General features: G+C 47.9%; 1 protein-coding gene across 1 annotated transcript in view; it reads right to left on the bottom strand.

The window, feature by feature from the left end:
- Window positions 1-19004, bottom strand: part of CARD11 (caspase recruitment domain family member 11) — a 586831-nt gene that overhangs the window by 44166 nt on the left and 523661 nt on the right. The window contains exon 22 of the mRNA XM_068244905.1: window positions 1879-2003. Within this exon, the coding sequence (XP_068101006.1) occupies window positions 1879-2003 (125 nt within the window). The remainder of the gene's footprint in view (window positions 1-1878; window positions 2004-19004) is intronic.

Here is a 19004-nt window from a genome sequence, read left to right as displayed (position 1 = left end):
AGGTTAGGGTCTGATCTGATGGGTGGCAGTGACAGGGGGTGATTGATGGGTGATTGACAGGTGATCAGTGGGTGATTACAGGGAAGAATAAATGTATACAGTACACAAGGGGGGGGGGGTCTGGGGAGGATCTGAGTGTGTGTGTGTGTGGAGGGGGGTGATCAGGAGCCCCCAGGGGGCAGTTTAGGACCTAATCTAAAAATAGCGTTGACAGATAGTGACAGGGGGTGATTGATGGGTGATTAGGGGGTGACTGGGTGCAAACAGGGGTCTGAGGGGGTGACCAGGGGGGGTCTGAGGGGTGATGTGGGCAATCAGGGGGCAGGATCAGTGTTCTGTTGTGCTTACTAAGGGGGCTGCCTCCTGCCCTGGTGGTCCCTCGATCACTGGGACCACCAGGGTAGGAGGCAGCCTGTATAATACACTTTGTATACATTACAAAGTGTATTATACATTTTGCATGCGGCAGATCGGGGGTTAACAACCCGCCGGCGCTTCTAAATAGACGGGTGGTTAACGTTGCGGGCGGGCGGGCGGAGCCTAATGCCAGTGGATGTGCCGCGCATCTATGCGTGCGATCCCCAGCTAATTAGTCCCCCAGGTGCTGCTGCCAATCAGCGTTAGGCGGTCCTGGGGTTGCCACTTTGTCGACGCCCATCGGTAGTGGGCTTTGTTGACGCCCATCAAATATTGAAACACAAAAATCTTTTAGGATAGTTTCTAATTTTGTTCTACAGAATAGAAACTTATAATAGGATATGCCCTCTATTTCTTTGAATACTGAATTTTGATGATTATGCTTATGTGGATAAATTATTACTATTGATTTTGTTCTGTCTTTTTTGTTTTTTGTTTTAATCCCCTAGGTGCAGCTCATGTTTTGAGTGCAGCACGATACACTGGTATTTAAGTAAGTAATATTGTCTGTTTACAAATTACAAGTTCCCAAAGTACAGTTTATCTCCTCTGAAAGCTGCCATTGCATTTTATTTAAGCTGCTTTTTATTATATATTAAAATCTTCTAGTGAGCTCATTTGAACTGTGTGTATGCTTGAAGCACAGAGAACTCCTTTTTAGTTGTTACACACAATGTAACAACTAAGGAATGTAAACATTCTCCTCTTTGGATGCAGATCATGAGCTGAAGGAGCTTTCCACGGTAGGACAAAGTGCTGTGTTTAACAGTTTGAATGCTGTTCTGCTCCAATTTTCGTTTGTGCTAGTAGGTTTAAGGCTGTAAGGAATCTTTCAGAGCAAAAAAGAAATACAGTTTCAGACCAATTAAGATCATGGAAAAGGAATGGAAATGGTGGAGGCATAACAACACCTTTTTCTCGGTCAACTATCTTCAAACTATCAAAGAACTCCACTGCTGTCAAACAGGTTTTTACTTGTGCAACCTAGTTCCAGGCACACATAACCTTCTCTGTGCACCTTACTTTCAAATTACACTGCAGTTTACCTCTGAGATCAACTTCAAAAGGTCAATTGAGACCTCTCCTCCATATTCAGCCTCAGTTATGGTACAGAAGACCACACTCCAGAGAAGAGAGGCATAAATCTAAATTATTCTCCCAAACACCACAGCCTGTATCCACACAATCTCTCTGTAAAGATCAAACTGAATTAAACACTCCCCCCCCCTTTAATTTCTTCATAAACTAAAATGCAGATTGGGTGAGTGACAGGCACTTGGACATTGACCAGTCGGGTAATTATAAATGATTATCTTTCTAGCTATAAAAGTAAATATTTAGCACTCCAATGGGGGCAGTGACTCACCCCAGTTCTCTCTGTCAGTCAGACAGTATCACTATGATACAAGTACCCATGTTTTAAGTAATAGCTTATTAGGAAAACAGTATGTAGTACTGTACCTTGGTGATGACGGCTTTGATATTAGCAGGAGTAATGCATTCATATGTATCTCTGTTCCTCTCTCTCGAGTAGATTATTATTTCAGATTCTTGTTTCTTTTGAAATTCTTCCTTGGTGGCAATTTCTGAGTTTTAAAAATAAAACGTGTTAGTGTTTAGAAAGCATTAACAGAGTTTATAATGCCAGGGCTGTTTCTAGCCTTTTTGTCACCCCAGGCAAAAAAACCCATGTCAACCCCCCCACCCAAAAAAAAAAAATCCCCCAAAAAACACACACACAAACACACTAGAAAATATAAACCATGTGCCGTATAGGATAGATGCACAATACAGGTAGTCCCTGAGATACAAACAACCCGCCAATTTTTCACATTACATTGTACAGTCCCTTCCTGCACTCCCCCAGCCCAGTGTGTAAATGCCGAGTATAGTGCAGCAGAAGCTGTGCACTCACCTCTCCGATGGAGCCCAGTGCTGTGCTCCTGCCTGCCTGCTCACCGCTCAGCCTAGTGCCTGGCATCTCCTACCACATGTAGAGGGAGCAGGAGACAGACAGGATGGTTGCACAGGCACAGCGCTGGACTCCAGCAGGTAGGTGAGTGCACAGCTTCTGCTGCGCTATACACTGCCTTTACACCCTGGGTTGGGGGTGTGCAGGATGTGAACAGATAGTTGCACAAGGAGACAGAAGGAGGCACAGAGGGAGCTACAAAGGGATACAGGAGAAGGCACAGTGGGATAGAGGGATGCACATGGAAGCAGAGGTAGCACAAGGGACAGAAGGAGGCACAAGGGGACAGAAGGAGGCAAAAAGGGGGACTGACAGAGGTACAGGGGGACAGAAGGAGGCACAAAGGGGGACAGAAGGAGGCATAAAGAGGGACAGGAGGCACAAAGGGGGACAGAGGAAGAGAGACGGTTTTGAACTGTTCTGCCGGCGAATAGTTCATGGCGAACAAGGGGTGTTCAGGCGAATACATGCAGTGTTCAATTCTCCCCTTATACATTATATTGGAGCTAAACTTTGACTCCTCACCCGAGAGTCCGCAGACACATGACAGCCAATCAGCTATCCCTTCCACCTGGACCGCTCCCCCACCTATCAGAAAGCCAGCACAGAAGCCATTTTGCACTCCGTGTTTGGCTTCTGTGCGGGATAGCGTTAGTTAGGCCTGTGTTCTGTGTCCTCAGTGCAGATTCTTGCTGCTACCACATTCTTAGGACGGATACATTGTTTTTCTTGCTATTCTATTGCTCTTCTGTGGCCAGTGCACAAGTTAGCTGTTGGAGACAGGTCTGCTGGTCCTAGTAGTGCACCGACCATAGCCCAATAATCCTTCACACCATTACTGGCATCTAGTATCCACTTCTGCCCCTGTATAAGGCCTCAGTGCAGAATCAGTGGTTTTTTTGGTCACTTAACTGTCATTGAACTACCTCAGTCTGCACTCCCATGATTGTGCGCACAAGCATGGCGGCCACAAAACACCACTACGCGAAAATTGCGGCCGAGAGGTACTGGAGGTGTCCACTAGTAAAAATAAAGATATGCTCACCTGCTGTAATCACTAAACGTCTTTGCGGTTGTTTGAGGACTGCAATGCATTAAACGCATCTAGGTTGTAAGCCGCCAAGGGCAGGGACTTCATCCTAGTGTCATCTCTTTCTGTGTATTTTATCAATGAAGATGTACCAGTATTGGTGATATTTTAAAACTATGCATCAATTATATATGTATTTGTACTTGTGTTACTGGATTTCTTGATAGTATTGTTTTTTTTCAAAAACTATTTTTATTGATGCACTCAATGAAAGAGAAAATATACACAATTGTATATTCTTGCAGAAGATAATGAATGACAAGATATAGTTGCATCTCATTTGGAATGACAAAGGTAGGATATAATACCATGGTTAAGATGCTAAGGCCTACATGGTTCATCATTAGAGTTAAATAACAAAGGTAAGAGCTCTATAGTCAGTTTAACATTTGCAGTCTTGTGTCTGACAACATACATCATTGAGTACATACCAAATACCAATAAGAAAATGATCAATTAACTATTAACTATCTAAAGGTAACCCCCCCCCCCCTTAAACTATTAACACCCCCTCCCCTCGCTCTCCCACATCATCTCATATCTACCAGGTAGTTTTAAGAGCCACTTCAGATTTCCAAAATTCCCAATTTTCCCCCAATTTTATTAAGCAGATACCAAGTGGTATTTTCAAGTGGCTTCATAAGATGGAAAATTTGGTTAGGGGTGAAGAAAACCTCTACATATTTCCTCCATGTTTTAAAGAATATCTGAACTCAAGCTTTATTTTCTTTTTCAAGATTCAACCTTTCCATTTGGAGAAGATAATCTATAAGCTCTCTTATCGGTGTCATCGGTGGGGGTTCTGGCATTATCCAATGTTTCATCACTGCTTTTGGAGTTGCTAATCAATATAGATGTTCAAATTTAGAAATTGGTGGTGAATTATGTTCATCTTGAAGCTCTTTGGCATGAAATAAACAGAATAACAAATCAGGTTTTCTCTTGTGTCCCGTTACTCTGTTCATATCTCGCACAGAGTTGTCCCAGACCATCTTGATCATAGGGCACGTCCAAAGCATGTGATTTAAGTTTGGAACAGGGTCAAAGCACTTCGGGCAAAGAGTAGGGTCAACTTGCAATGGGGTATTAGCGTCCATATCATGTATATGTTAATAAGGTCCCTGAATTGGGATATAAGCCCTGTGTATGATTTTTAAAAACATTTATCTCCAGTCCTCACTTCCAATCGCTTTCCTCACAGCCATCCAACTATTCTGGACTATCTCAATAAATTCCTCTTTTGTAATAGAAAAAAGGTCCGTCCATTTGCGAATATGGAGAGTGAACCTACTAGGAATCAAGGTGGATTCCCTAAGGACAGAGTAAAGCCAGGATAAAGAGCGTTGCTCCTGGGGGGCTTTTAAAATATCCTCAAATATCTTATGAGTCCCCAATTTCCAATTCTTTCCTACTATAGATGTAAAGAGGCTATTAACTTGGTTGTAATAAAATGCATGTGATTTTAATGCAGGATATTTAGCATAGGCGTTGCTAGGGCAAAACAAAGTAAGCATGTGCCCCGCTTCTAAATTGGAGTGCCCCGATCCCTCCGCAGTGTCTAAATAGTCCTTGCTGGTAGTGACATGGGGCCTGACATCACTGAGGAGCCCAGTCCATTTATACTCCGCTCTGGCAGCAAGAATCTTCCCCCACATCTGCTACTAAGATACAGAGACAACAGCAGGCAGGTGGGGGGGGAGGGGAACTATTTTCTCACCAGCCTTCTGTGCTGCGCATGAACACTGCCTGGCCAACCCGACAATTAATCTATAGTCCCGGCCAAGGGAGGAAGAGCTGCAGGTGGCGCTGCTGAGCACAAGTTGCTGGTGCTGCTGTAGTGAGGAAGAAGAGCAGACTGTGATGTGGCCTGACAATCTCTGCCTCCTTGTCTGTAAGTATGAGGGGGGTTTGGGAGGTCTGACACTGCTGCTGCTTCTGCTGCTGCTGGCAACTGCAGAGATCTAGCTTTGAGTGCTCAGACAGTACCATTTTTATTTTTAAAAGACATGTCCCTTCCCTATGTGCGGTAAGCTCCGCCTCCATGTGCGATTAGCTTCACGCACAACCCAGAGTAGTCCCCCCCTGAATGCAAGTAACTCCGCCCCCAAAACCACAAGTAACTCTGCCCTGGCCATGAGTAGCTCTGACCCTGTCCCTGAGAAGCTCAACCCCAGTATCCTTACCCTCCTTCAGTACTCACAGTAGCCTCTTTCTCCCACATAGACATCTACAATCACATTTTCCTCCCCCAGCACCCACAACCAGGGCCGGATTTGTAGGAAGGGCACCAGTGCCTAGGGTGCTGGGATGACTGGGGCGATTTTGCAGGTGTAAGGCTGACTCATCTGCGCTATCCGCTTGCCGCCGCTGCCACCATCTGCTCGCATGCACATAACTGATATACAATGGCATTGCTGCCCCCGCCTCCTCCTCTAGTGTAATCCCCCTTGCTCACTGCATAATCAGACCTCCTATCAGCGCTGGCCGGGCTCTGCTGAGAGTGGAGAGGTGCACAGCGCAGTGCCAAATACTGGAAGTTACATCACTTCCTGTTTTTAAAGTATACAGAGCACAGAGCACTCTACACAGCAGCTCTCCACTAACGCGAGCTGCGGCCAGCACTGCTCTCAGGTCTGATAATGCAGCGAGCAAGGGGGGGTGACAGCTGCAGGAGGAGGAGGCAGCAATGCCATTGCGAATCAGTTACATGGATGCGAGCTGGTGGACGGCGGCAGCTGCAGCAGCAAACAGACAGCACAGGTGAGCTAGCCATACACCTGCAAGCGATGAGGGGTATCAGAAGGATAGCAGGTCAATCACTGCTAAGCTCTGGGGCAAGATGATAGTGGGCCTTGGGCAGCAAAAAGTTTAAATCCAGCCCTGCCCGCAACGACCCCCCAATACTCAGCACTTTGTGGAATGTGTGATTTATACTTACCTGAGGCTTCCTCCAGTCCCCTGTATTTTGTGGCCTCCCACGGTGTCCATCTAATCCGGTCCGTTCCACCCCTGTGAGCTCCGGTAAAGTCAGTCAGTGACTACTGTGTATCTGCAGTAGTGTTGGGCGAACAGTGTTCGCCACTGTTCGGGTTCTGCAGAACATCACCCTGTTCGGGTGATGTTCGAGTTCGGGCGAACACCTGACGGTGCTCGGCCAAACCGTTCGGCCACATGGCCGAACTAAGAGCGCATGGCCGAACGTTCCCCGAACGTTCGGCTAGTGCTGTGATTGGCCGAACGGGTCACGTGGTTTGGGCCCGAACGCGCTCTGATTGGCCGAACGGTCACGTGGTTCGGGTAAATAAATACCCGAACCACGTCATATTTCCGCCATTTCTCTGTGGGTTTAGCTTTGGGTAGGCAGGCAGGGTAGTTCGCTCTCCAGCCACGCTAGCCAGGGTCCCCCCCAGTCATTGTGTGTCGCTGCTGGGAACAGTAGTACACCGCTCGCTCAGCCACACTATATATATAGCATTGTTTACTGCCACTGTGTACCTCGCTCAGCCACGCTATATATAGCATTGTGTTTTCTGACACTCTGTGTACACGGCTTAGCCTGGCTATATAGCATTGTGTGTACTGCCACTGTGCACCTCGCTCAGCCACGCTATATATAGCATTGTGTTTTCTGACACTCTGTGTACACGGCTTAGCCTGACTATATAGCATTGTGTGTACTGCCACTGTGCACCTCGCTCAGCCACGCTATATATAGCATTGTGTTTTCTGACACTCTGTGTACACGGCTTAGCCTGACTATATAGCATTGTGTGTACTGCCACTGTGCACCTCGCTCAGCCACGCTATATATAGCATTGTGTTTACTGCCACTCTGTGTACACCGCTCAGCCAGACTATATACCATTGTTTACTGACACTCTGTGTACACCGCTCAGCCAGACTATATACCATTGTTTACTGACACTCTGTGTACACGGCTCAGCCTGACTATATAGCATTGTGTGTACTGCCACTGTGCACCTCGCTCAGCCACGCTATATATAGCATTGTGTTTTCTGACACTCTGTGTACACGGCTTAGCCTGACTATATAGCATTGTGTGTACTGCCACTGTGCACCTCGCTCAGCCACGCTATATATAGCATTGTGTTTACTGCCACTCTGTGTACACCGCTCAGCCAGACTATATACCATTGTTTACTGACACTCTGTGTACACCGCTCAGCCAGACTATATACCATTGTTTACTGACACTCTGTGTACACGGCTCAGCCTGACTATATAGCATTGTGTGTACTGCCACTGTGTACCTCGCTCAGCCACGCTATATATAGCATTGTTTACTGACACTCTGTGTACACGGCTCAGCCAGACTATATAGCATTGTGTGTACTGCCACTCTGTGTACACGGCTCAGCCAGACTATATATCATTGTGTGTACTGCCACTGTGTGTACACCGCTCAGCCAGACTATATAGCATTGTGTGTACTGCCACTCTGTGTACACCGCTCAGCCAGACTATATAGCATTGTGTGTACTGCCACTCTGTGTACACCGCTCAGCCAGACTATATAGCATTGTGTGTACTGCCACTCTGTGTACACCGCTCAGCCAGACTATATAGCATTGTGTGTACTGCCACTCTGTGTACACCGCTCAGCCAGACTATATAGCATTGTGTTTACTTCCACTCTGTGTCTGCTGGGCCTGGGAACAGTAGTACACCGCTCACCCGCCACTGTATAGCATTGTGCTCTGTGTCGCTGCTGGGAATAGTGGTACTGTATAGCATTTCTGTACTGCCACTGTACTGCTGCCAGTCAGCGTGTACTGTAAGGATAAGTGAAATGAGGAAGAAATCCGGTGAAAGAGGAAGGGGCAAGGGAAGAGGTGTTTCCCCTGACGGTTCACGTACAGGCCACAGGGGAGCACCCAAGAAAACCCACTCAATACCGCCCATGTCGTCCAGGACAACAACCCTCACAAATCCAAAAGAACAGGACCAGATAATTACTTGGATGACCTCTCAAGCGTCCAGCAGTGGGTTAAGCAGCACCAGCACATCACGCACGAGGTCCGAGTCCTCAGCCAGTTACAAGGAGCCAGTGGGCACAAAGCTGACACAACCGGCAGCGACACCACGCACACAACTGACAGATAACCAGTCCGATGAATTACCTCAGGACACAATGGGGTATTCGCAGGAGCTATTCCCAGCCCAACAAACTTCCACCTTTCAAAGGTCAATGGAGGAACAGCCAGAAATGTTGTGCCCGGATTCACAACTATTAACTGTGGGAAATGCACCGCGCACTGAAATACAAGGCGAGTCCGAGGAGAACTCGGAAACCCAAATCCCAGAGCAAGTTGGGCAGGAGGGGTTGCAATTGCAGGAGGTCGGCCGACAAGATCTGGAAGACGACGTTGGAGTGAGCTGCGCAGAGGTTGTTCTGGGGAGCTCTACTCCACGGCGGCGGCCCCCCACAATGATATATGACGAGTTTGAGGAGATGGAAGAGGAGGGTATGGACAATGTGGACATAGACTCAGATTTTGTTTGTGAACGAGAACATCGCCGTCGTAGCAGCAGCACAGATGAGTCTGTTGAAGAACCCACTGCTGCACGAGTTCGCCTTGTGCCACAAGGTAGGCGGCGCGCAATTTCAGGCACCACAAGCGTGGAAGTTCAAGTGAGAGGCAAAAGAGGAGCAAACAGAAATCGCCAGCAAGGAGGCAGGTGCTCCAAAGTCTGGGCTTTCTTTGAAGACTGCACTGAGGATGTTACCATGGCGATTTGCAAGGTGTGCAAGACCCGCCTGAGCAGGGGGAAAAGTATTAACAACCTCTCCACCACCAGCATGAGCCGCCACATGCTATCCAAACATCCCACTCTGTGGGCAAACGCGGCAGGACAGGGTACCAGCAACACTGCCTCCCTTGGGTTCACCAGACTCACCACCAGACCCGCCTCAGCAGCAGCAGTAGCCCAGCCATTGCGTGGTTCACAACATTCACAAACATCAGACGACGCTGACACTGTCACTTTCCGGAGTAGTGCTCTTGAGGTCTCCCAGTGTTCATCAAACACAACAACCAACAGCCCTTCCGTGTGCAGCGCTACGGTTCAGTTGTCTGTGTCGGAGATGTTTGAGCGCAAGAGGAAATTGCCAGCAAATGACCCCCGGGCCGTGGCAGTAACAGCCAGCATAGCCAAGCTTCTGGCCTGCGAAATGCTGCCATATCGAGTGGTGGAGACAAACAGCTTCAAGGGCATGATGTCAGTGGCCATCCCACGTTACGTGGTTCCCAGCCGCTACCACTTTGCGCGCTCTGCAGTGCCTGAGTTGCATGAGCACGTGGTCAGCAAAATAACCCGAAGCTTGAAGAATGCCGTTGCCTGCAAGGTTCACCTCACCACTGACACTTGGACGAGTGCGTTCGGACAGGGTCGATACATCTCCCTTACCGCGCACTGGGTGAACCTTGTGGAGCCTGGCAGCGATTCCTCACCTGCTACGGCGCGGGTGTTGCCCACGCCGCAAACAGCTGCACCGCCGTCCCTCCCACTGGATAACAACAGCAGCACCTACCTCTCTGACTCCTTCTCCTCCAACGCATCTCAAAGCTGTACCTCATCCGGAAACACTAACCCAGCAGCAGTAGGATCGTGGAAGCAGTGCAGCACAGCTGTTGGCATGCGTCAGCAAGCGTTGCTGAAGCTGATCTGCCTTGGGGATAAGCAGCACACAGGGGAGGAAATTTGGAAGGGAATAAAGGAACAGACGGATTTGTGGCTGGCACCGCTGGACCTGAAACCGGGCATGGTTGTGTGTGATAATGGGAGTAATCTCATTCGCGCTTTAAGGTTGGCTAAGCTGACACACATCCCTTGCCTGGCGCACGTGATGAACCTAGTAGTTCAGCGGTTCCTGAGGACATACCCAGGCGTGGCCGATCTTCTGTTGAAGGTGCGTCGAGTGGCCAAACATTGTAGAAATTTCAGTACTGCTTCGGGGGCACTCGCCAAGATGCAGGAGCGCTTCAATCTCCCTCACCATCGCTTGCTGTGTGATGTCCCTACACGCTGGAATTCTACGCTGCACATGCTAGCACGCTTTTGTGAGCAGAAGAGTGCAGTGGTCCAGTACATGACGGCGCAGTACCGAGGCGCATCCGGACAGCTGCCAAGCTTCTGTGGATCCGATTGGGCCAACATGTTGGACCTCTGCCAAGTCCTCCAAAATTTTGAGCAATCCACGTTGCTTGTGAGCAGTGACAACTCTTCAGTCAGCATTACCATACCACTGCTGTGTTTACTGAAGAGGTCAATGTTGAAAATCAAGGAAACAGCTGTCATGATGCAACTGGGGGAATCTGAAGGAGAAAACGATCAGCGTGATGGTACCAACATCAGGCCATCCGCCTCAGGGAACGCTGGCCCCAGCAGCTATGACGAAGAAGAGGAGGAGGAACAGCTGGAGTTGGAGCAGGAATTTCATGCCACCACTGACGAGGGCCAGAGCGGTGCACGTTGGACTTCCACAATTCAGCGCGAATGGTCAGCAGAAGCAGACCAGGAGGAAGGTGACGACTATGATGCATCACAACAACTATCACAACGCTCACAAGAGGATGATGAGGATTCTGGTAGGACTCTGGCACACATGGCTCAATTCATGCTAGACTGCATTGAACGCGACCCACGCATTGTGTGCATTCTGGACAACACCAATTACTGGGTTTATACCCTTCTGGATCCACGGTACAAACACAATGTTCCAAAACTGCTTGAAGAAAGAGTCAGACAGGTCAAAATGGAAGAATACCAGCAGGCCCTTGTGGAGACTTTAGAGAGGAGATTGACATCCTCCCCCTCCTCTAGCCAGTTGTACACCGACAGACTGACTTCCGCAAACCCAGGACGACCAGGAGGGTAGCAAACAACGCAAGCCGCAGCTAGTGCCCAAAAGGGAATGGTATCGGCAGTGTCCTTGGAGTGGGAAAATTTTCTGACACCCATGCAGCAGCAGCCCACTGAACAGCAAGCGTGCAGATCCACCTCCAACACCGATCGCCTGGAGAAGATGGTCAAGGACTACATGTCAGATGACGTAGCTGTGTCGAACAATCCATCTGCACCCTTCAACTATTGGGTATCGAAGCTAGACACCTGGCATGAACTGGCAATGTACGCAATAGAGGTGCTGGCTTGCCCGGCAGCCAGCGTTATGTCGGAACGCTGCTTCAGTGCTGCCGGAGGCATCGTCACAGATCGGCGTATCCGCCTCTCCACAGAAAATGCAGACCGTCTGACTCAAATTAAAATGAATCAATCCTGGATTGGAAATGACTACGCAACACTCCAGGACCCCAACCAAGTAACATGACCAATGAACATCTGGGATGGTGTAGCGTTTCCGGTCCCTGTTTATTGAACCTCTCATCTGTATTACATTTATGACTGCATGGCGGCAAAAAGCATTGCTGCTATATCCGCACGCTTTTTGTCCTCATGCAAGGCCTGGGTTGTTGTGTCTCAAAAAGCATGGCCTTCTCCTCCTGCGCCTGCTCCTGTTCCATCACGTGTGCTGCTGCTGCTGCTGGGTTAGCGTTGCCGGTCCCTGTTTATGGAACCTCTTATCTTTATTACATTTATGACTGCATGGCGGTACAAAGCATGCTATCCGCACGCTTCTTGTCATGCAAGGCCTGGGTTGTTGTGTCTCACAAAGCGTGGCCTTCTCCTCCTGCGCCTCCTCCTGTTCCATCACGTCTGCTGCTGCTGGGTTAGCGTTGCCGCGTGGTCCCTGTTTATTGAACCACTTATCTTTATTACATTTATGACTGCATGGCGGTACCTCATGCAAGGCCTGGTTGTTGTGTCTCACAAAGCGTGGCCTTCTCCTCCTGCGCCTCCTCCTGTTCCATCACGTCTGCTGCTGCTGGGTTAGCGTTGCCGCGTGGTCCCTGTTTATTGAACCACTTATCTTTATTACATTTATGACTGCATGGCGGTACAAAGCATGCTATCCGCACGCTTCTTGTCCTCATGCAAGGCCTGGGTTGTTGTGTCTCACAAAGCGTGGCCTTCTCCTCCTGCGCCTCCTCCTGTTCCATCACGTCTGCTGCTGCTGGGTTAGCGTTGCCGCGTGGTCCCTGTTTATTGAACCACTTATCTTTATTACATTTATGACTGCATGGCGGTACAAAGCATGCTATCCGCACGCTTCTTGTCCTCATGCAAGGCCTGGGTTGTTGTGTCTCAAAAAGCATGGCCTTCTCCTCCTGCGCCTGCTCCTGTTCCATCACGTGTGCTGCTGCTGCTGCTGGGTTAGCGTTGCCGGTCCCTGTTTATGGAACCTCTTATCTTTATTACATTTATGACTGCATGGCGGTACAAAGCATGCTATCCGCACGCTTCTTGTCCTCATGCAAGGCCTGGGTTGTTGTGTCTCAAAAAGCATGGCCTTCTCCTCCTGCGCCTGCTCCTGTTCCATCACGTGTGCTGCTGCTGCTGCTGGGTTAGCGTTGCCGGTCCCTGTTTATGGAACCTCTTATCTTTATTACATTTATGACTGCATGGCGGTACAAAGCATGCTATCCGCACGCTTCTTGTCATGCAAGGCCTGGGTTGTTGTGTCTCACAAAGCGTGGCCTTCTCCTCCTGCGCCTCCTCCTGTTCCATCACGTCTGCTGCTGCTGGGTTAGCGTTGCCGCGTGGTCCCTGTTTATTGAACCACTTATCTTTATTACATTTATGACTGCATGGCGGTACCTCATGCAAGGCCTGGTTGTTGTGTCTCACAAAGCGTGGCCTTCTCCTCCTGCGCCTCCTCCTGTTCCATCACGTCTGCTGCTGCTGGGTTAGCGTTGCCGCGTGGTCCCTGTTTATTGAACCACTTATCTTTATTACATTTATGACTGCATGGCGGTACAAAGCATGCTATCCGCACGCTTCTTGTCCTCATGCAAGGCCTGGGTTGTTGTGTCTCACAAAGCGTGGCCTTCTCCTCCTGCGCCTCTTCCTGTTCCATCACGTCTGCTGCTGCTGGGTTAGCGTTGCCGCGTGGTCCCTGTTTATTGAACCACTTATCTTTATTACATTTATGACTGCATGGCGGTACAAAGCATGCTATCCGCACGCTTCTTGTCCTCATGCAAGGCCTGGGTTGTTGTGTCTCACAAAGCGTGGCCTTCTCCTCCTGCGCCTCCTCCTGTTCCATCACGTCTGCTGCTGCTGGGTTAGCGTTGCCGCGTGGTCCCTGTTTATTGAACCACTTATCTTTATTACATTTATGACTGCATGGCGGTACAAAGCATGCTATCCGCACGCTTCTTGTCCTCATGCAAGGCCTGGGTTGTTGTGTCTCACAAAGCGTGGCCTTCTCCTCCTGCGCCACCCTCCTCCTGTTCCATCACGTGTGCTGCTGCTGGGTTAGCGTTACCGGTCCCTTTTCCTGGAACCTCTTATATGTATTACATTTATGACTGCATGCCGACAAAAAGCATGTTACCTGTGCAAAGAAAACAGACATTTCCCGCATTTAAAAGACAGTTTTCCCTTTGAAACTTTAAAATCGATTTTCTCAAAAACTATAAGCTCTTTTTGCTAAATTTTTTTTCCTCTTGTACCGACTCCCAAGTTGCACATACCCTGTAAATTTGGGGTATGTAGCATGTAAGGAGGCTTTACAAAGCACAAAAGTTCGGGTCCCCATTGACTTCCATTATGTTCGGAGTTCGGGTCGAACACCCGAACATCGCGGCCATGTTCGGCCTGTTCGGCCCGAACCCGAACATCTAGATGTTCGCCCAACACTAATCTGCAGCTCTGACTGTGTGTCTCCTTTGACGTGCTTCCATGGCTGGGAGCATTTTGCACCTGCAGAGTTATGCTTCCGCCATGGGAGCGCGGTCAAGGAGGTGTGTGGGTAAGGCTGCACATATGCAGAAGGCTCCGGCTACCAGGGCTAATAGTGGCAGAATGGACGGGACCGGAAAGATACTGAGGGAGCCCATGGACTGCAGGGAGCTAGAGGAAGTCCCAGGTATGAATACAGTCTTGTGTTATTTTATCCCAGATTTACTTCAAAATAAATCTCAAAAAGTTGAATAGTATGTACTACAACGACCAAACAGGGGTATTTTTAAGTTATCATTAATAGGAGATTGCTATGGGGCCCAGTGAGTTGCAGCTACTCCCCTGCCACCTGGGTGATAATTAGTGTAGAAGCGCAGTGGAGCTATCTTCCGCACATTGATGCTGTGAGTTCCAGGTGATGCGGAGGGATATGTGCTTGAGCCGCATCAACTGTATCTACTTTAAAGATAGGACGGAAGTCTGGACGGAAGGCAGGAGATTTCCTGGAGCCTGAATTATGTAGCCTCTGACACTGCACTGGGGGTATGGTGGTCATTTCCCTGGGTCTCATTCTTGTGCAGCGCAGTGAGTGCGGTGTAACCTGCCGGACTCCTCTGCCCCTCAACCACTGGGCCGTATATGTACTTGCTTTACCTACTCTGCTTACCTTATACCCGCAGCCTCTCTTTCTATGGGTGATTGGCTTTCACTTTGTTCTTATTTGGTGATCACTGTTTACACGCTTTGGGGTTATGTTGTTTGTGGATTTTTGCTTGCACTTTCTTTTATTTACGTATTCTCATTGGATTAGCATCAGCACCTCTTTGGGCACAGACCTATCAGCTGTGAATTTGAACACCCATATTACAACAATATATTGCCTGGCGTTACTTGATCTGATCTCATCTTTGCACTGACACTGTTTGATTACTTTGGTTTTTGTGTAGCTAAACAGGCCAATTATCTTTAGGTGACATGACTGCTAAGTTCATGTACATTTGGCCTCACCCATGGCCACGCCCATGCCCCACACGACCACGCCCATTTTGGGGGCCGCAGCTTTTCTCCATCTGGTGCCCGGGGGTGCCTGGGATCTCCTAGGATCCTAGCAACGCCCTGATATTTAGATTTCATATCAGCAAATAATATTAAAGAAGAGTCAGGAGATAGTATCCGTTGCAAATGTGTAAGACCAACTTCAGTCCATCTTGAATAAGCAGGGTGTAATAATCCCAGTATAAAAGCAGGATTGTCTAGGAAGGGCATTCTAGGTGACAAGTGTCCATTTATTCTCAATTTTTTCCTTATCTCTCTCCAACATATCACCGTATCTCTACTAATTATATTTTGTTTGATATGTTGTGTAGATTTGGCCCGAACGGTTTGCCGGCGAACGTCCGGGGTTCGCGATCGAGGAGAACCACGAACTTTTCCGGAAGTTCGATTCGCCCCCATAGTGCATCATTAGGGTCAACTTTGACCCTCTACATCACAGTCAGCAGGCACATTGTAGCCAATCAGGATACACTCCCTCCTGGAGCCCCACCCCCCTATAAAAGGCAGGCAGTGTCAGGCATTGGACTCACTCGTGTGCCTGCAGTAATAAGAGAAGGGAGAGCTGCTGCTGCAAAGAGAGCTATAGGGAAAGCTTAGTTAGGCTCTTGTAGCCTCGTTAGCTTGCTCCTTGCTGATTCTTATTGCTAAAAAAGCATCCCTCAACATCTCTTTTGAGAGCTAATCTTGTTCTTGTGATCTATTTTTTTTTTGTGAGTGTGTCCCACAGACACTTGTGTTGCATAGACAGCCTTGGTAATTCCTACTGTGCCACTGCCAGGCCCAACACACTCAGTGACTACCTGTGTGTGTGACAGGCAGCTGCACATTCGTAATCCCAATCACTGCACATGTTCACTGTTCAGTGCACCTACCTACCTATACCTACGTGAGCACACGCACTGTTAATACCACCAGTCATTGAACCTGTTCATGGTACCTGTGTGTGACAGCTGCACATTTGTAATTCCAATCACTGCAGTGCATACCTGTAACCTGTTCAGTGCACCTACGTGAGCATAAGCAGTGTAATATACCACCAGACATTGCACCTGTTCACGGTACCTGTGTGTGACAGCTGCACATTTGTGATTCCAATCAACGCACCTGTTCACTGTTCAGTGCACCTACCTACCTACCTATGTGAGCGCAAGCAGTGTAATATACCACCAGTCATTGCACCTGATCACGGTACCTGTGTGTGACAGGTGTGCATTTGTAATTCCAATCACTGCAGTGCATACCTCTAACCTGTTCAGTGCACCTATGTGAGCGCAAGCAGTGTAATATACCACCAGTCATTGCACCTGTTCACGGTACCTGTGTGTGACAGGTGCACATTTGTAATACCAATCTCTGCATACCTGTTCACTGCACCTGTGTGACCGCACGCTGTTTAGGGTCCTTTTACACTTAATCAGTTGGTATGCGTTAGTGTGCGTTAGTGCGCGTTGGTATGGGTTTTTTCCATAGCAGTGCATTGGGAAGAAGATTTCAGTTAAAACGTGTTAAAGAGACTCCGTAACAAAAATTGCATCCTGTTTTTTATCATCCTACAAGTTCCAAAAGCTATTCTAATGTGTTCTGGCTTACTGCAGCACTTTGTACTATCACAGTCTCTGTAATAAATCAACTTATCTCTCTCTTGTCAGACTTGTCAGCCTGTGTCTGGAAGGCTGCCAAGTTCTTCAGTGTTGTGGTTCTGCTATGAACTCCCCCTTCCAGGCCCCTCTATGCACACTGCCTGTGTGTTATTTAGGATTAGAGCAGCTTCTCTCTTCTCTCTTATCTTTTACAAGCTGGATAAATCGTCCTCTGAGCTGGCTGGGCTTTCACATAGTGAGGAATTACAGACAAGGGCAAAGCTGTTTGCAGGAAGAAAAGAGCAGCCTGAAACTTCAGTGCATGAGAGATGCAGGGGGAAAGAAACACACAAATGATCTCTTGAGATTCAAAAGGAAGGCTGTATACAGCCTGATTGTGTATGGATGTATTTTCTATGTGTGGACATACTGTACATTAACCTACTTCCTGTTTTGGTGGCCATTTTGTTTGTTTATAAACAAACTTTTTAAAACTGTTTTTAACCACTTTTAATGCGGCGGGGAGCGGCAAAATTGTGACAGAGGGTAATAGGAGATGTCCCCTAACGCACTGGTATGTTTACTTTTGTGTGATTTTAACAATACAAATTCTCTTTAAGTGTGAAAGGTGCCATAGGAAAACATGGGACTTACTTTGAAAATCAGGTTTCTTTCCGTTTTAACTGAGAACAACTGATTAAGTGTAAAAGGACCCTAAGTATACTAGTCTGTGCATACCTGTTAACTGCACCTGTGTGTCAGCTGCACATTGTATTGTAATAGCAGTCACTGCTACCTTTCACTGCACCTGTGTGACTGCACATTGTATTAGTCAAGTCAGTGCATACGTTTCACTTCATCCCCCCAATATGGACAAAACAACAGGCAGAGGCAGGCCGAGAGGCAGGCCACCCGGCAGGTCTGTTCGAGGTCGTGCTGACGTGATTTCGTGTGGCCCTAGACCAAAGTACAGTGCTCAGAAGAAGGCACGTCCCATCAACTCCCAAGATTGTCAGGACATGGTTGACTATTTAACACAGAACACCTCATCTTCCGCCTCCACCAGCGCTACTCCATGTACCACATCCGCTACATTTGACATTTCCCAGGTGTTATTTGGTGGGGAAATCACTGATGCACAGCCATTATTGTTACAACAAGATGAAGGCGTTAAGCAAGTTACACCACCTCATATGTCTGAGTTAAGCGACACTATGGATGTAAGGTGTGAGGAGGAGGATAATGAAGTACCTGCTGTTGGTGCAGTTTATAAAGTGTCTGAGGCAAGCGAAGCTGGGGAGGATGATCATGATGATTATGATGATACAGATGTCACGTGGGTTCCCAATAGAGGAGATGCACAGGGGGACAGTTCAGAGAGGGAGTCATAGAGGAGTAGGAGGAGACCAGTTCCTGAAAGAAGCAGGGGGAGCTCGTCCTCAGAAACAGCTGATGTTAAATTATACTCTAGCATACTGGCTCATAGACTAGAGGAGGCCTTGGAGTTGGAGGTATTACTGGGGAAACAGCAAACAGGCTTTAGGAAAAATAGGCACCTCCAGGAGAATATATATACAGCAATTAATATTATTCATAACTGTAAAGTTAATAGAGAAGAAACGGTCCTCATAGCGGTCGACGCAGAAAAAGCGTTCGATCGTATCTCGCATGAATTTATATTTAATTGCTTAAAAAACTTTGGCATAGGTCCCCTCTTTATAGAAACAATTAAGAAGCTGTACAATAATTTAAATGCTCAATTGATAATCAACTCTTCTGCCTCCAAAGCCTTCCCGATTTTGAACGGGGTACGACAGGGATGCCCTCTTTCACCCGGACTCTTTAACCTGTGTCTCGAGCCCCTACTACTTTGTATTCAAAACGATGAAAAATTAAAAGGTATAACAGTAGGTACTGAAGAGATTAAAGCACTGGCTTATGCTGATGACCTCCTGTTGACACTAAGAGACCCAGTAATGTCCCTATATAGATGCGAACAAATTTTAAGCAGCTTTGGGGCAAGTTCAAATTTTAAAATCAATATGAAAAGGGTATAATCCTCAAT

This window comes from Hyperolius riggenbachi, chromosome 7 (assembly GCF_040937935.1).
Source record: "Hyperolius riggenbachi isolate aHypRig1 chromosome 7, aHypRig1.pri, whole genome shotgun sequence".
NCBI classification, from domain to species: Eukaryota; Metazoa; Chordata; class Amphibia; order Anura; family Hyperoliidae; genus Hyperolius; species Hyperolius riggenbachi.
Note: the sequence above shows the minus strand (reverse complement) of the source record. Positions and strands in the feature narration are given on the sequence as shown.